The 19,131-nt window shown below is 38.1% G+C and overlaps 1 protein-coding gene across 5 annotated transcripts in view; it reads left to right on the forward strand.

Annotated features, from left to right (window-relative positions):
* The window catches only part of ADGRG6 (adhesion G protein-coupled receptor G6), a 136,164-nt gene extending 125,190 nt beyond the window's left edge, over positions 1-10,974 (forward strand). For 3 of the 5 annotated variants that reach the window (XM_025866120.2, XM_025866129.2, XM_073894016.1), the window contains 3 exons: positions 1,983-2,084; positions 2,711-2,863; positions 7,968-10,974. In XM_025866120.2, the coding sequence (XP_025721905.1) occupies positions 1,983-2,084; positions 2,711-2,863; positions 7,968-8,146 (434 nt within the window). In that variant the 3' untranslated portion in view covers positions 8,147-10,974. Of the gene's footprint in view, positions 1-1,982; positions 2,085-2,710; positions 2,864-5,419; positions 5,466-7,967 lie in introns of all 5 variants that reach the window. The other 2 variants (XM_073894015.1, XM_073894017.1) reach the window with 1 other exon arrangement.
* The last annotated feature ends 8,157 nt before the right edge of the window (positions 10,975-19,131 follow it).

The following is a 19,131-nucleotide window of genomic DNA, read 5'->3' on the forward strand; positions in this document are numbered from 1 at the left end:
GAATTCTGGGCCATTTTGCGTTAAGATATTGAAACATAAAAACATACAAGAATAACCATAGACATATTTTCCAAGTTTAACTACACACATCAAAAGAGAGTACTCTCAATACTTTTCCCCACTTTTCCAGTTGTATAGGCTACAACGTAATTTACACTTTTCTTGATGAGTACTCCATATTTGAAAAGAACAGATAAGTCTTAAAGTCTTAATGTCCCTTAAATGTACTATAATATTTTTTACTTTTACATCTTTCCATGCTAGACCCATCGCCTCATGAAAGCAGTGATCATCTACCTTGTTTGCATGTGAATATCCAGCTCCTAAAACAACGGTTCCTCCTGCTTAATAGTGCTGAGTAGTCACTGAATGAATTACCCTTTTGGGGAACTTCTTTTGCCTCCCTACCCAAAGCTTTCTTCAGGTTCACTTTAAGCTCTATGTCCTCTAAAAGACCCTCCCTTATGTAGGTATTCTGGTTACTGTGGTATATCACTAAGGTAGTACTTTGGCAACTAGGTTGCATACTTTTTAGAAACTTTTGCCTTAAATATATTTTCATTATATTCTGTGGCTCCTTAATTTGTGTTCTACTCTTACTCGTCCCCACCCCCAAATCCAGTTAACACATTAGAGTGTACATATAAGTATTCAGTTAACTCATGTAAATAGATGAGCAGTTAATCACGCTTCTTAGTCATTCATTCAACATTCATGGAGCTCCTGCTTAGTTTCTGGTATCCTTCTGGGCACGGCCAGCCAGTGCAGCATTGAGTGACAAATATCCCTGTGCTCTTGGAGCTTATGATCTACTAGCAAAAGACAACCAAGCAAACAAATAAATGAATAAATGAGGAATACAAGGATATCAGGTACTGATTAGTGTGCAAGGGTGTGACTAGAGCCAAAACATAAAAGTAAAATGAAATAAACAGTTGGTTGTGGCCTCTTTGAGGAGTTAACAGTTGATCTAACACCTGAGTGACAGATAGGAAGCAGTTATGGAAAGATTTGAAAGAAGAGCCTTTGACATGGTATTGGGCAGGAATGAGCTTGAGGTGAGATGTTGGTTTGAGGGTAGTGATGAAGAGGGTGTCTATCTGGAACATGAGGGGTTTGAGATGCTGCTAAGTAGAGATACAGCCAATGAAGATGTCCTGTAAGTGGTGGTGGTGGCGGGAAGAGAAGCGAATGGGGACAAATGTAAAAATTAGCATATGGCACTCATAGCACAAGGCTGGAGAAAATGAGCACCTACTGGAGTGTAGCCATAGAAAATATAGAAAGGCAGGGTGCACCTGGGTGGCATCGTTGGTTAAGCGTCCGACCCTTGGTTTCGGCTCAGGTCATGATCTCAGAGTTGAGAGTTCAAGCCCCTTGTTGGGCTCTGCGCTCAGCACAGAGTCTGCTTGAAATTCTCTCCTCTTCTCCCTCTGCCCCTCATGGTTGTGCTCTCTCTCACTCGCTCGGGTACTCGCTCTCTCACTCAAATAAATAAAATTTTTTAAAAAATGTTGAGAAACTAAAACAGTCCAGGTAGAGCCAGATGAATTTGCTGATTTTTGGCCATTTTTGACGTGCAAAAATACTATTTTTCTATGGCCCAAATTTACAATAATATGTACACATAAAATAGCTTAGAATACACAAACTGCAACAGAGCTTATAGATACTTTCAGTTTTCTCTTTTTTTCTATGATTTTTGTGATGCTTTCACAGAATTTTAAAACAAACATAGGGGAAGTATTAAAGGCCTCTTAAATTGAAAATTGCCCATTTCAGCTTAACCTTTGGGCCAAGTCATAACAATTGCTGAACAGAACAGGCAAAGACAGAATCAGATATGTGTAATTATTCTAGTTCCTTAGTGACTCAGACATTAAAAAAAAAAAAAAAACTTAAAATGAATCCATGTGTTTCACAAGATTTATCTTTAAAAATGTGTCTATTGGCTTAAATGTTTATATTTTCTTTTGTTCCAGGCTTATTTATATTTATTTTCCACTGTGCTATGAAGGAGAATGTTCAGAAACAGTGGAGGCGGCATCTCTGCTGTGGTAGATTTCGGTTAGCAGACAACTCAGGTAAAGTGGCATGTTGGTAATTGGTTTTTATACCTAAGAGTAGTCAGAAACCTTCCTCCTCTGGTCTTCCATTGTCAGAGCAGCCAGTCCCAATGGTAGCGAATTGTAAAGGTGGTGCACATGAAGACACTTAGTTGGAGTCTTTGAATATTAGGACTGCAAGCGGTCTGAGGACTCTGGGCCTAACCCTTCTATTCCACTGAGAAGCATGAATTCCAGCCAGGTGAAGTGAGTTGTCCAAGATTTTGTGTCTAATTTAACAACTCAGGTATCCAGAGGTTCCACCATACGATGTGCTTCTTTCCACGTTTTTGAGGCCCTCAATCACATTTTTAGGCAAAGACATTTTTCTCGTTATAAAAAAAAAATACTTGAATAGTATTACTTTTTTTGGCTGTGATTACCTCTCACCCTTACAAAATTGAAGTAGGATTTTAAACAATATGTGCAACAGGTCAGAGTTTGAAATTTACTTCTTCAGTTTATATGCCAGTCTCTTCTCTGAGCCGTTGCTAGCATATACAGAATTGAATGCTTTGGATAAATTAAATAATGTGGTGTTGATTCTTCACAGTAGACCATATGCTCCCCAAAACACATTCATGGAGAGATGTTATTTCTTTCAGACTGGAGCAAGACAGCTACCAATATCATCAAGAAAAGTTCTGATAATCTAGGAAAATCTTTGTCCTCAAGCTCCATTGGGTCCAACTCAACATACCTTACATCCAAATCCAAATCCAGCTCTACCACTTACTTCAAGAGGAATAGCCACACTGGTGAGTCATTCTGACGGTGGCAAAGATGTTCTCTGGTCCATTTCTCATCATCTTTTTATTACAATTGGCATATCATGAAGCTTGATAGATAACAGTGCCCTTTAGGGTGTTTATGTTAGATTTATGAAAATCAAAATCTATTTGAAGACCGACCTTATGCGGCACTTTTGTGAATGTTTTGTCTTTCTTTTTTTAAGTTTTAGAACCAAAATTGAATCTACATAGCCATAATATTATTAGCTCTGAATATTATTGTAACTTCATTTGATTCAAACCTTTGTTGTCTTTTCAAAAATATGGTATTTAAAAAGTTATGTTTTTATTTTAAAAATATAGAAACTGAGTTGCAATTATTCATAATACTGCGTATTTCAGGTTTTATAACTTATTGTGAAAGTTAATTGACAAGTTGACATGGGAATAGGTAGAAACACCATCCAGGATATATTACATTTAAGACTTAAGTCCTTAACCATTGAAAGTGTTATTGCCAATTGCTCTTTAAATCACTGATTCAATACGATAAAATAGAGAGCATCATATTTGGAAAGTGGTACAAGATGGTGAGAAACATGTCTTTGTTCATCTTCTGGATTGTCATGATATTTGCAATGACCACAGGTTCTGACACTGAGCATGTGCATGAACAATCCTGAAGACAATGCGGAGATAAAGATTCTTTTGCAGTACTTGATAGCCAGTGAATGGTGTGGAAATTTGCAATCTTTTAATAACTTCAAAGGAAAAAACCAGAATTGCTATTTTGAAATACTAATTATACTTCAAGCAAACAGCTGTCAACACTTAGCACCAGCACTTTCCTAATTAAAGATGCTTCTAAAAGGATAATGGAAATAACTTAATTTTGAATTTGTTTAGTTATTAAACATAAGCAGAGGTGAATGACACTGAAGAGATTCATATTTGGCTTTCTGCAAATAGGAAGTGTATATCTGTAAATGTTCATTTTGCAAACATTTGAACTTCAAATGACCATTATGTACATTTGAATTGTTTTACATGTCCCTGCTTACGCCACAGTCTGTAACTTGCCACTGGAATGGCCACTGCCTGAGATTCAAGGTAGCACTATGGAAAAATGTTTGAGTGTTTAGAGAGTTTGTTAATTACAAAATTAAAGATCTGAAAATTTAGAGCAGCTTAGGATAGCAGTTGTAAAAATTTCTTGGAGTAGAGGACATTCACAAGAATCAAATAAAAACTGTGGACTCTCTTCCATTATAAGATGCAGCCTCCGAGTCCTGTACACAAACAGTTCTGCCTAAAATTAAGAGGTCTGTTATCCTTCTTTAAACACCAGTGTAAGAAAATTTCTGACAGGTGTATAGTCTGAGATAGATTATTCTACCTAGTTCCCTGGCACAAAATATCTTTTATTTATAAGGAATGAATTTTTCACTTTATTTAATCAGCCATAAAACTGGTTACTTATATGATCATCTTCATAGAGGCAGAAAAAGCATTTGACAAGATACAACATTCATTCATGATAAAAACAAAGTAGGTTTTAGAGGGAACATACTTCAACATAATAAAGGTCATATATGAGAAAACCCACAGGTAACATCATACTCAGTGGTGAAAATTGAGAGCTTTTTCTCTAAGATCAGGAACAAGACAAGGATGTCTACTCTCACCACTTTTATTCAACGTAGTTTTGGAAGACCTAGCCATAGCAATCAGACAAGAAAAAGAAAAGGCATCTGCATTGGTAAGGAAGAAGTAAAACGTTCACTATTTGCAGATGACATGATACTGTACTTAGAAAACCCTAAAGACTCCACCATAAGACAACTAGAAGTGATAAATGAATTCAGTAAAGTTGTAGGATACAAAATTAATATACTAGAATCTGTTGCATTTCTATACACTAATAATGAAGTGGCGGAAAGAGAAATTAAAACAATCCCATTTATAAAACAATACTCATTTTGCCTGCCCTTCTAAAATGCAAACAGTGCATTATACATCAGTTGTGAATGAACAGGGATTAGACCAACTAAATTGTTTTCCTCTTAACATAGCTGAGAATAGCTAGCCAGAAAAATGCCATTATCGAAAGGGGAAAGAAGATAACAAAGTAGATTATTTGGAACAGCGGGCATTTTGGAAGTCTTAATGAAATATTTAGGCATATTAGGGATCATGGGGAAAACTGACCAAAAGATAAAAGGAAATACAAAAATGGAAGTGCCAATGAAAAACTTTACTATTTCAAAGTGTTGTGTATGTTTTTTTTTTTTTTAAGGAATGCATTATTGTGTTTCTGTTTCCCATAACAAAACCCTTGGCGTTAAATGAGTTCTTGTCAACTAGCATAAGTCAGCTATATGACATTACTTCTGTGACATAGTAATTTATGGTTTCCAATCAACTGATGTACAAATGGCCTTTAGCTACCTCGCCAGTTCTCAGTGTGACGGCTGGTATACTTGGGTCCCTTGGAGTATGCAAAAAGTCATTGCATATCATCATGGATATCTAGTTGGTTTATTTCTTGGAATTGATCTAGAAATTCATATGTTTATGGTGTAGATAATGTCTTCTAAGAGCATTCCTTCAGCAAAAGTGGATCATTCAGGTAAACTTTTCTTACTTTTTTGAATGCATGAATTTTTTGCAAGGTAATAAAAGGATATTTGCATGGATTAAACTAAGACTCTTGCCGCACCAGCAAAATTGCTTGTTCTTTACAATACTTCTCAGCTAGCACAATGACATTCCTGCATTGAGCTGGAATTTCTGAAATTTCAAATGGTTGTGTGCTGTGCTGGTTCTTCTCTGCATGGGGTGTCTGCAAACTGCTCCTTCTAGGAAATGTACCATGCTCTGGAGTTAATGGGTCACATATCAGGTAAAATAATGGAAAAAAAAAAAAAGCAGTACTTGAGAAGTTTGTTATAGAAAAGAGTGAAATTCTTTTCCACTCCTCTTATGAATTACTGGCTATGTCATGGTACATTCATAGAAGTCATAATAGAGAAATTGTCAATTCCAAGCCTGCTTTTTGAAGATTTTTACCTGCTTGATATTTCAGCATAGGTCAAATAATAGTTCATTTCCCTAGCCCCTGGTTTTCAAACTTGCTGCTGTAATCAAAATCTCTATTGTTAATGATATAATGTCTAACCAGAGGACTGGGAATAGCATACATGTTGAAATACAGCCCTTGCTCACAATTCTACTTTATTGACTATGAAGACCCAGAAAATTGGATCACATATTTGGAAAGGAGCTGGTCAAAAATCTCTCAAAGGCACATGCCATTGGAAGTTGTCAATGAAGCAGAATGAGTGTATCCTTGAAGCTTCTCTGAGGATGTATGGTTTTTCTAAAAACATCAAGCACAAATTATTTGTTACTGATGTTTAAATTAATAGAAAAATCCCCAATAGAAAACCAATGGCTAGTGAATATGTGAACTGAAGGAAGCACAGAATCGGTCAGCTTGCTGAGAGCTAAATGGGGAGGGGGACTTTCTAAAATGACTCCCTAAGGCTTTCCTCACCAGTCCTGAGATGTAATCCTTCTGCCATGCTTCAGTCTGCCATTCTTCCCATGAGCCATCTATTCTCTCTTTCTTCCTTTAGTATGGGGTGGACACACCATTTCCTCTTTTAGCCTTCATTTTATTTAGTGTCTCCTTCAACAGAAGACAGTAGTTGAACAGTTTGAGTCATTTCCAAAGACAGCAGATACAGCAATGATGGCTTTTACCAATTACTGATGGATTTTTCATGTTATGTCACATGCTGGGGGCAACTTACTCAAAACATAAAAATGCCTGAAATGAACATTCCAAATTTGGAGCCATGATTCCTAGAAGCAATTTTTCATGATAGAGTTTTTGCCTCTTCCACAGTAAATAGAGAATATACAATGTAGGGAACTGAATACTTTGTAGAAGGTCACATTTGTTCCTTCATTGGTGTGAGATCCCTGTGGTTAATTTTAGGGTAAAATTTTTCACCAAAATGTGTTGGGAAGGGGAAGAGAGTCGATACTTACAAGATATTCATAGGGTACATGAAGACAGTCGTATATATTTGTAAAGATAATAGGGCTGATGTGAGTTTCAGACTACTATCTGAAATAATTTTAGAAAGGTTTTGGGTCTAGGGAAATAATACTTAAATACATGATATTGAGCAGTGAATCACTAAATTTTACACCTGAAACTAATATTACACTGTGTATTAATTAACTGGAATTAAAATTAAAACTTAAAAATAAATAAATAAATAAAATTGGGAAATTCAGAACAGAAATGTATTTAACAGTCCTTTATTACCATCAGTTGCTCTGATATTATTACCATCAACAATAACATCATTCTGAGAATGTAGCATAGATAATAAAAACACAGACTTAAAATACTTCTGATAATTTTAATTGTTATAATTTAAAAATAATTAATAAAAGATGCCTTTTTCTGTATTCCAATCATTTTATAAGTTAAAAAAGATGGGAAAATGAGTCCAAAATACACTTTCATGTTTATTTTCATTCACTTTGTTCTCCAACATCTTTTATATTATATTTTATAAAAATTTTTATTATGAAGAGTGGTAAACATACATAAAAAGTAGAGAGGATAGTGTAATAAGTCCCCTTGTACCTGTCAACTCATGGCCACCTACCCATTTCCCTCACCCTGTATTATTTTGAAATCCTATCTTAGACATCAAACATTTCTTTCATAGATGTTTTGGCAACTTTTAGTTTATTTGCCATATAATCTGTCTCTGCTTATTTTGAGTTACTTGCCACATTATATTTTTGTGGCAATTTTCTGATTATTCTATTCACTGACTCTTTGAAAAATGCCACTTTACAGGAACATTTCTTGAAACAAATTCCAACATACATTACTAGAAGGCAAATTAACATTCATTCATGCATAGGAATGCACTTTGAAGATGAAAAGCATGAAATGTTAGTGCTGCCTATTACCTAACCTAAGAAAGAACAGGCCTTCATTTCCTTTGTGTACTTCTGTAATGTGCAAAATAGTGTCCAGTTTGGTGGCCCTTAGGCATGTCACTTCATCTCGCAGTCTAATTTATGGTATCATTTCTTGCAGACAATGCTTTCGTGGACAAATCCTCGTCAAAATTGACCCATGCTGATGGAGAACAAACATCAATCATCCCTGTCCACCAGGTCATTGACAAGGTCAAGGGTTATTGCAATGCTCATTCAGACAACTTCTATAAAAATATTATCATGTCAGACACCTTCAGCCACAGCACAAAATTTTAATGTGTTTAGTATATAACAGAAGAATCTGTCTACGGAGACATGAAGCTCTGCAAGCAGGGAAAACCATGACTAGCACATGTGAATGTGCTGTGACCTAGATAACTGTGTGTACGTGTATGAGGAATGTACTTTGTTAAGAAGGCTTTTGTGAAATATAAAAAAATCTGTCTTTTCAGTGTATTTCTTCCATGGGGGAGTTTTGATCATCACTAAAACTTTAGTACTGAGAGCAACATGTCCCAGTAGCCACAGGGGATATGATTTTTTAAAATATATAATTGGATTGGACTAATCAGAACTCAGGGAGAGTGGGGGACATTAAAGTCAGTGGACAAAGGAGGGGCAGAGCGAGGGACAAGCATAGCTTAGAGCTCATTCACGCCCCCCTATTAGGTTTTAGATATAGCCATTTGCTGTATCATCTTTCTCAACAATAAAAAGCGTATGGATAGTAAAGTAAAGTAAAGTAAAATGGACAAATAGTCCATTTGTGGACAAATGGACAAATAGTGTAAAATAGTCACAACTATTTGGATGCCCTCAAGTTCCTTCTCAGTGCCAGTTTCTATGAATGCAATAACATTTCCTCTTTCCATAAATTTTCAACCACAGATACAAAAAAATGCTTAATGCCTGACCCAACGATTAGAAAGGAATTTGTTCTTATTATACCAAGTGTTTTACCTTCAAAACATTAATGTGCTTGAGAAAGAATTTCTAAAATTTTGACCCAGTGAATATGAGGCCCTGTAAATTTCTACTATTTCACTTATCCTACTCAAGACACAAGGTTTAAGCATCATCATTAATTAGAATTTAATCCCATACATTTGAGTAAAGTGTAATGTTGAGATTCCATTAGTGTGGACTTCCCACTACTTGTTGAAGAATGAATCCCTTAGACTTCTGGTTTTGTTCCTTTTCTATCTGTTGAGCCCATAGACTCATGGGAGGAACGAGGAGTTCCATCAGGCATACTATATATACACTGTATAATAGTCTCTCCCTTTTAGAAAATACAATCATTGAGATTCTATGGTCCTGTCCTTGCTCTAGGGACTTTAAGACATTTCCATTTGCACAATTGGAAAGCCTCTTACTTCCTTTTCAAGTGTTTTGTTCCAAAGAATATAAACTGAGACATATGGGTGACTTGTCATAGTCAAAATAATTTATAAACATGTTGGTCTGCAATTGTTAGTCTAAAAACCATTTGTACACCAGTCCTCTGATTATAAGAGCCAGAGGAGGTCTGGCAAGATAGATAAATAAATTAGGTTTCTGCGTACAAGGCATGCATATTAAGCAGGTTACCTAATTTTCAAACTACCCTAAGTGATCTGCTTCCTAGTGAATGTGTTGGAGATGACATTTAAATTATTCTTAATTGATGGAGTTGTATCTAGGTCCTTAGAAATTGATCTCAATACATGTTGTACTTTTACATTTGCTCTGGGTTATCTGGGAAGCATCAGGTTCTAGGAGACATTAGCCCACATGATGAGAAGATAAGGAAGCGCCAGTCTGCTTAAAGACAGAAGCCAGAACTGAGCACCTGGGGGCCTTTCTCTCTGTGCAAAAAGGAGGTGCCTCTCAGTCTGAGACCTAGGAGAGCTCTCAGGCTATGCAGCATCCAGGGGGTCTCTCACCTTTTGCTGATCTCCAGTCATAAACTATTTGCCAGACTTAAATGGATGATAAGATAATATGATGGTGGGTTTTTATTGCCATTTCATTTTGCAGCAGCCTGGACCAGGCCTGGGAGACATGAGCGTTACCCCGCTTGACTTTCATAGGGGAGGAGTGTATATAGTAGGAAAGGATAGTAAACCTCAAGGTCATTAAGATTTGCTACAGTAGAGCCAAATCCTTTTCTATGGGTGTATTATTAACAGGCTGCTTATTCTGGCAGAGGTTACGTGTAGACGAAAATTAGTCTTAAGTCGTTACTGAATCTTCATATACTTTCCCCCAAGCCTTAGAGATTCATGAGAGAATTTCATTAGCGTTCTACTGTGAGATTTCTACCCAAAGATTTCTACTCATATTTAGTTAATAGTATTTAAGAGATAGCTTCCAAAATGGCCTTCATTTCTACTCCTGTTCATTCAGACCTGGGAAACTATTTTCTTTTTTTTTTATCACTGACAACAATGTCAACTCCGCTTTCGAAATTTCCAGTAATCAGGTAAGGAGAAATGAAGAAACAACAGCTGAATAAAAACATTTGCAGATGGATTTAAAAGACTGAGCCAAATTCTACCCCAGTTCCAAGCATGGGCTTCTCACCTTCATTGGTTTCCCTCAAAAAAGAATTGCAGGAATTTAGCTATGGAGCCAAAATTCAGTTCACCTTAACCTTGAGAATAATAGCAATTCAGATTCCCTGGGGTTTTTCTTCTTCTTCTTCTTTTTTCCTCTTTTTTTAACTACATTGTGTTAGTCTTAGTCTAGTGTCCTGAGATACTTTGTATTCTTATCATCGTTCCCTGCCGTTTTGAAGCTTTTCTTTGTCCATTGTTGGCACAGACTCTTTTGTACATATTTATTTATTGTGTTTATAAATGCCAGCTTGTTTCATATCTTAGCTTTATATTGCCTGGATTTGTTTTTTTAATTAACTTTCTATTGGAGAGACTGTATATATTTTTTCCTAAATAGTTTGTGAAATAGTTTTCTTTAGTAATATCATTGAATATGATGAATAAAAATAACTGTGAGTGCAAATTAGAATTAGTAGTAAGAAGCCTACTATAACTGATTTGCCATTTTACTTAAATGGAAAATGTTTTTCAAATAAATACTTATGTTGTTCGTGTTCCAAATTATTCAGTTCCTTTATGAGTGAGTATTTTTATTTCTGACTCCTAAGTAGGAAAAGATCATTTGACAACTGGAAAATAACCTGCCACCAATTAAGCTAGTGACATGGTGCTACTTTGCCAAAACACTAAGAATGAATATATTACGAAGATCCAGCTCACTGGGGATTAATGCATTTTGAAGTTTTGGGATTTTCTTAAGATGAATGATATGAAGCCAAGCTCTATGGAAGATTATAAGTAATGTAGGCTCCTTTTTGATGACATCTTCAGCATCTCAAAAAGGGAACCAGATCAGTACTATAATATGGAGTTATGTCCTGAGACGTTTTCTCACATTTATAGTTGCTGTTTTCATTGTGGGAAGCTTAGAAAATGACCAAATTTAGCCAGCTTCCTTGCATAATTCGAACAGAACCTCCCCACATGCCTTTGCTGTGGTTATTTAGGCTCTTTTCTGCAGAGAGCCAAGGCCAATTTGGCTCCCAGCCCTACTCAGTGCTAAGTTGTGAGGCGTGTTGGCTGGTCACTGCGAAATCAGGTCTTCCGAGCCAATGTTCACAACTCCTGGCCAAGCCATGTTAAGAAAACAGGCAGGCGGTTGCTTCGGATTCATCTACAGTCATACAAGCAGGTTACTTCAGAAAGCCTGGGGAGTAGCCGTGGCGAGTGGATGGGAAACACTGTTGATTCGCTGGCCAACCTGTGTTTGTAATATTGTGAAATATAGAGGAATTGGGCTTGACACATACAGTGTTTTGGAAGCACTTCTGTGTTTTCAGTTGAATAACATTACAATTTTCTTTAATAAGGCATTTCAGACCTCTCTCCCACCCTACCTTCTGGCCCATACCCTCCCTCCTCCCCTTCTCTTCCTCCCTCCCTTTCTTCTTCCCGCCCTCCCTCTTCATTTTAAGGAAAAATACTTTCGGTTTTCTTTTCCTGCTTCCCCAGAGAAAAAATGAGTGTGAAATATTCAAATGTTTGCATTTATATTCTATAGCCTGTCAAAACAAAATGGGGGGAAAATGACATGTTTTATTACCATAGGCTGCCTCAGCCCAGACTGGATAATTTGGACTTGAGAGGGAAAAAAAAATAGCAAATCTATAAACACACTTGGGTATGAGATACTTCTTTGCTCTCTCTCCTAATTTGTGGCAGAATTCTAGGAGGGGGTGGTGGTGGTTTAATTTTCCATTTGGGGGAATTGTTGATTAAAGATGGTCAGTAACCTGCTGTGGCTACACAGGAAGTAAGAGTGGGTTCAAACCTAAATCCTTCCGACTCTGTGTCCTCTCTTCTACATCGGAGTGTCTAGAGGCCCTCTTCAAAGAACCTGCACCCTCATGAAGGAAGGCATTCCAAGGATGGGATCCATGTCATGAGATTCCAATGAGAGCTTCCAGATAGCAACTCTGGGCTGGCAACAGATTAGTGACAGTGTGGTCTTTGAAGTTCCAGGAGATTCTGATCAGCCTCTCCAGAGAGTGAGGAGAGTCATTTCAGGCCTGGCAGTCAGGAAGTCCCGAGCAGTGAGTGGAACAGGGGTGAGGTGGCATGATTGTGGGGTGTGGAAGCAGGAGGAGGCCGAGTCTGGGTCACAGCCTAAGAGGTGAGCGTCTGGCTGGGGCAGGCACAGGGAACGCATACAGACTCTAGGCAGGGAGGGAACGGAATCCTCGCTGCAAGGGGACTTTTAGGACGCGGCCATAGAAAGACAATTAGAAGGCAGAGGTCCTGGACTCGGATAGGAATGAGGAGGCCTTTGGAGAAGTTGACAGAAGAGCGAGGCAATCCAAGGAATGGTGTCTGGGCTCACAGGTCTCGGGAGTGATGTCGCCTACCGTTAGCCCACCTTTACGTGCCAGCTCTTTGTACTTAGGACAGTGGTGAGAGCCCCAGTTTTTCCAGATGCTGTGGGGTTAGAGGAGCTAAGAAACAAACCTTTCAAGAGAAAAAGAAGTTGCTTATGTCAAGAAATGTGGTGGGGCAGTGGGGGTGGGAAGAAGAAAGGTTGGTCTTGTTTGAAGGAGTACAGTTGACCCTTGAGCAACATGGGTTTGAACTGCACAGATCCACATACATGTGGATTGTTTTTGATAAATACAGTAAGTACTACAAATTATTTCCCTTCCTTACAGTTTTCTTAATAACGTTCTCTTTTCTCCAGCTTACTTTATTCTAAGAATACATATGAACATATACACTATGTATTATGTTATCAGTAAGACTTCTGGTCAACAGTAGGCTATTCAGTTTTGGGGAGTCACAGCTTACACTGGATTGTCAGATGCATGGGGGTAGGCACCCCTAAGCCTGTGTTATTCAAGACAACTTGAACATAAAGGAAAGTTGTCTTGCACAGTTTTGTTTCTTGTTTATGAATGGAAGGCAAAGGCCTTTTTGAAGGCAGAAAGGCAACAGAAGAGATCGGATGTTATGGTGAGGGAGTGAGAATTAGAGGGAAAGAGCTTGTCTTGGCAAAGAAAGAGGCACTGTGCCCTTTGGAGGGGGAATGATGGTTATTACATGAGCGAAGGAGGGATGACCAGACAGGAAAACTTGTTGAGTTTCCTGATTTTTATCAGTCAAAATAATTAGAGCCCCATTTCACCTGCTGGGTATTATAACAGAGGTGGTATCCGGATGGGGATCTGAGTAAAATTAAAAAGATTTGGAACAAACTTACAGGGAATGTAAATCCCTGGCTAATTTACATTAAATAAATTACTAAGCGGTGTTTGCCCTTAGAGTAACTTTTACAAGTATATTCCCCAAATCATCTCATTAAAATATTTATATTTGGTATGTTTTGAAAAGCTAATTTAGGGGCGCCTGGGTGGCTCAGTCGTTAAGTGTCTGCCTTCGGCTCGGGTCATGGTCCCAGGGTCCTGGGATCGAGCCATGCATCGGGCTCCCTGCTCAGTGGGAAGCCTGCTTCTCCCTCTCCCGCTCCCCCTGCTTGTGTTCCCTCTCTCGCTGTGTCTCTCTCTGTCAAATAAATAAATAAATAAAATCTTAAAAAAAAAAAGAAGAGCTAGTTTATTTCAAGGTCATAACCAAACACTTAATATTCTAAAGTCCCAAACCTTATTGATCAAGGATTTATTTTAAACATTTGTGAATAATTGGATGATGAATCATTTCAGACACACTCCAAAATCTTTTGAATCTTTCAAATGACATCTTCTGGTTGGCTTGACTCATTTTCATTCTGAATTAATTTAAATGATTTTTGTAAATTCAAGATGCCAGTAAGAATAAAAGATTTGATATTCACATTAAATGCATATTAATACTAATATTTATGGTGTCTAGTTGCACTGCATGAGAAAACAACAATACAAAAGAAAGAGTTTAAATACTCTCGGAGCAAAAGAGCGAGCTCTAGAGCACTGCAGTATTTTCCTGATCTTCCTGCTTCATTGTCCTGAAGCTCAATCAATCAAGGATATTGTGACTACAACCCTGTATCCATCCTGTAAAGAATTCACTGGCCAGAGTGAACAGATATGACATGAAGCTATTTTAACTTGAAAAATAATGTTTATCTGTAAAGATCTGAGATGTAATCATTCTGCCAGATTAGAGCTAATGGATTGTCTGCCATAACACAATAGCAATAAAGTGCCCACATAAACTTGACACGTTATATTATTTTTTTAATTTCATGCATGTATGTCTTCTCTAGTGAATGAAGTTAGTATTAGGGTTATGTTTATGCTCATCAATAGGTAATAGCATATTGCTAGCTATCACAGAACAGGTGCTTGGTTTTAAAGTTTCTTGAATTAAGTTGAAATTTGTATGTAGTTTTCTGGGTCCATTTGCATTTTATATTTTGGAAAAGTAGATCTTCAAAGTACCTTGGATTTTGGTGGGTTTGCAAGAACGTGGATTAGAAATACAAAGCCAAGGGGGAAAAGTATTAGCATTACACTACACAAGGCCCTTTACCCTAATTACTGTATGTCACTTCATAGGATATGGCAAGTGGGGTAAGAATGAAAAAACATCGCTTTGGTCTCGACTTTAAATCCTTTTTAATGGTATTGGAAAAGGAACTCGGTTCAACTCAAGTCTGAGATGAATAAATATGTAAACCTGCTTTCGAGCAGTTGTCTTGAGAACTGCTTAATGGCTCAAACTAACTTCAATATTAGGGAACTCATTGTAAGAGCACAGAGGGTCCTCCTTTGGATAAATACCAAGGAGCACAATGGCAGGATCGGATGGTGAGAGTGTGTTTAGTTTTGTAAGAAACCACCAGACAGTCCACCAAGTGGTGAGCTATGGTGTTTCAACTTTGCACGTTCCTCTGCATCTGCTGTAGACACTTCCTTTCAAGGCCCTCATAGCTCTGCTTTATTCTGGCCTCAACCCTAAATGTGAATTTACATCTCTGCTTCTCAGTATCATATAACCTTGGTTTCAGTATCTTTTCATTTAGGTTCTTGAGAAAGAGCCCCTGATTGGATTAAGAGGTACAAACTTCCAGTTACACATAAATAAGTTACAGGGGTGAGGAGCACAGCATAGGAAACATAGTCTATAATATTGTGATAACCTTGTATGGTGACAAAAGTTAGCCATACTTATTGTGGTGAGCAGAGTAAAATGTCTAGAATTGTTGAGTCACTAGGTTGCATATCTGAAACTAATACAACATTGTCAGCTATACTTCAATAATAATAATTTTAAGAGAATGATGAGAACCTTGCAAATCAGAAAAAAATTAATTTAAAAAAAGGCCCTGGTTGACCCAACTTTGTTCAAGTGTCTATACGTTGTCCAAGAATACTTGGTATGACTACGGCTGCCCAGGCTCCCCCATCAACAGAAGCTGTGGAGGGGGAAGGGGGAAGCTTGCTAATTCAGACAGGATTCTTAAAGTGTGTTCAATTAGAATAAGTGGATTATGGAAAAAAGTGATTTTTTACTAGCTCATCGTGTCAGCTTGGGTTTTCCAGGAAGCAGTACAGATTTAGAAACTCAAGGAATTGACTGAGAATAACACCTGTGAAAGATGAAGGAGCCAGAGAGGGAGGAGAAGGGGGCAAAGGAGCACCTGCAGGTGTCACATCCATTTAAGGAGAGTTGGAGGGAGAAGGATGGTGTAGGAAGAGCCTCGGAGTGCAGCCCAACTCTAAGCAAGTCCTGGCAGCCCAGGCAGCCCAGCAGGGCACTCCAGCACGAAGATCTTTCATCCCTGGGCGCATGTTGGGGGGATGCGCTGGCCCCGTCACTTCTGCTGAGCTCAGCTGCTGGTTGGGACTGTTTAGGAAAAGTCGCTTGTACACAGACTCGGCACACGGCAGCAGGCCTCTGAGGCACTGTATCTAGAGGCCATTAGCTGACCCTGCTCCTTGCAGCAAGTTCTCTTTGGAAAGATCCAAGTGGTGTACCCTTGTGGGCACCCCTCCCAATTCACAGAAATACAAAATGGCTATCTGCCTTGAAGACTGTGTGGCCAGGAGCCATGCAGAGTCACCCTGATGGATTTCTACCGGTCACCTTCCAAGTGTTGCTGAGCACAGGGCCAGCAAACACCAAGCACAGGACACCAGTGAGCAGTATCTTCACCGGGGATTTACAAAGAGAAGAGATGTTAATAATGCAAAGTGGGATTTAGAGAGTCAATGTGACTACCATATTTCTCTCTCTCTCCATTTAATGTGTAAAATCAAAAGATGTTTAGGAAGTATGCTGAATTAAGCATTTGAGAATTTTTATCCCCATTTTGTAAATTCATCAGTTCCCTTGAATGTCTGTGAGTTTGCTGAGAGAACAGCGGTAATTTGGCTAACAGAAATCCAGTATCTTTTAGACTTGTTTTATAGGAGCTTCTGGCAAATACGTTTTTGTTCTGGTTAATTTGTTACAATTAATGAAAAGTGTGAGATCCCAACCAGCTTATTAGCCCGGGTTCTATTACTATCTGTCTAGCAATTTCTACAAGAAAACCGTGTTACAGCCTACAGCAAGAATGGTAAGCTATGATCCTGGTAACTAGTAAGGATAAGAACTAGAGAAAGCAGTATTGTTTAAGGTTTAGAAAGGTATTGATACCATTTTGCTAAAGCAAACGGTTCCTTCACTCTGAAAGGAGTCATATAATGTAGAAGAAACCTCACAAGTTTAATTTTTAGGAAATATTTACTCTTCTAGCAATGGTCTATGCTGTATGACTTTAGTATGTCACCTATCTGTTGTGGGCCTCAGTTTATCTGGTAAATTAAAGAGGCTGAGGATGCCTAGGTGGCTCAGTCAGTTGAGCGTCCGCCTTCGGTTCAGGTCATGATCCCAGGGAGTCTCAGTGGGGTCTGCTTCTCCCTCTGCCTCCTCCCCACTGCTCGTGATCTCTCTCTCTCTCTCTCTCTCAAATAAATAAATAAATAAAATCTCTAAACATAAATAAATAAATAAAAACAAAAGTGGCTGATTAATAGCTAAAATATTTTTAGCACTAGAATTTTATAATTTCATTTAACTTCCTTAAATATAAAAATGCTCATGGTTTCCATTTAAAAACAGAATCCAAAGACCTAAAAACGAATTGTCAACCAAGACATCTGATCTCCTTCTATCTGAATTTTTCAAGGGAATACATAAATTCTATGTCTTTTTATTTTCGAAATAAATGCCTTTTCTGTACACATACTTTAATATTTTTAGGGCGCTTAATGAAATCTTTAGGGATTAAATTAGTAGGAAGATTCACTCAAAATCAAAGAAGATGGCTCAGCAGCAAGTCAGTATTCATTGTGAAAATCAGAGATAAAACCCCAGTTTTCTTTGAACAAATCTGTAGAATTAATGATCCTCCCAACACGGGTACCAAAAAAAAATCCCATTTCTCCTCCCCAGCTGTGTGACAACAATGTGCACAGCCACAGGGGAAGAGGAGAAAATAGATCAGCAGGAAATACGAAGACAGCAAGCAAAACAGATTTGCCGGTTGCCAAGAATTGTCCTCAGGTGTACAATACAGGATCTCTTGGTGGGTGAGTGAGAAGGGCAAAACCAGTAAGTGCCATTTAATAAATACACATGGACGTGCCCCACAGCCCAGAGGAGCATCTTACTTTGCCCCCGAATGCCGAGGCCAGGTCTGCATTCAAGTTAAAGAAAGCTGTGTGCATATAAGTTATGGAAGGCTGTTCTTAGCACAGAATGATGCTGAAGACCCAAGATGCACTTCGAAGAGGCAATATTCATGTGATTCCCTTTCAAGGGCCCTGAGAGTCTCCCAAGTTGTAACACCTGAGTTTACAGACATCACGACAATGGGAAATTGTCTATGGCAATGCAAACAGCGGGGCAGAGCAGGAGGGTCTCTTGAATAACTTGGCAGAACAACTATTAGATTAGTGTCTTAATGTTAATGCAGATATATTTCTGCAAACAGAAATTGTCCCTAGTCTGATTAGTTGGCTTCCAGTTAACATTTTAACCCGAAGGTAAAAAAACACATTTATTCAATATTTTTGGTAGATAACTATATATGTGTGAATGTGTATACACATGCACACAGAGACTGCTTTCTAAATAAAGTACTGAGAATCATTAAAAGGACATTTTCTTCTCAGAAACAATTCCAAGCCACTATTCCAAACAGAAGAGTTAGAAAATGTCTTACTAGATAGACCTTTGCCACAATTACAAAAAAAGTGGTCGGTAGCTACAAAGTGTTGGGTCTTGTTTTGTTCTGCTTGTGTTTGGTTTGGGGGTTTTTGTTGTTGTTGTTTTTATCCACAAAAGCTATAAGGGATTGCTAACATAATTGTGGCTTTCATTCTTCCAAATAATTCTCAATTCACTTGGACATTTTTTTCTTTTTTTTTTTTTGGACATTTTTTTTCAAAGGATCTTTTTCTCTAACATTTGTTCTGCTATTTTGCACAGTCAGTGTGTACTCCACTGCCCTGAGCAGTCTCTCCCTAATCCTTGAGTTGATTTTTTCCCCCATACCTCACTTGGCATGTATTTGGGATGCAAGTGGCCATGAAAAACCTAGGGTCACGATGGCTATTATCAGCAACATACCACAGCCTCGCCTTGTAAAGCTGCCTCTCTTACACCCATCAGTCTACCCAGGGTGAGTGACTTCTAGGGCCTCTGAGCACTTCCTGAAGGATTTAGGATGTGCAAGCCCTTGCT

Source organism: Callorhinus ursinus, unplaced genomic scaffold (genome assembly GCF_003265705.2).
Source record: "Callorhinus ursinus isolate GAN/ISIS: 27379988/994484 unplaced genomic scaffold, GSC_fseal_2.0 scaffold6, whole genome shotgun sequence".
Classification (NCBI taxonomy): Eukaryota; Metazoa; Chordata; class Mammalia; order Carnivora; family Otariidae; genus Callorhinus; species Callorhinus ursinus.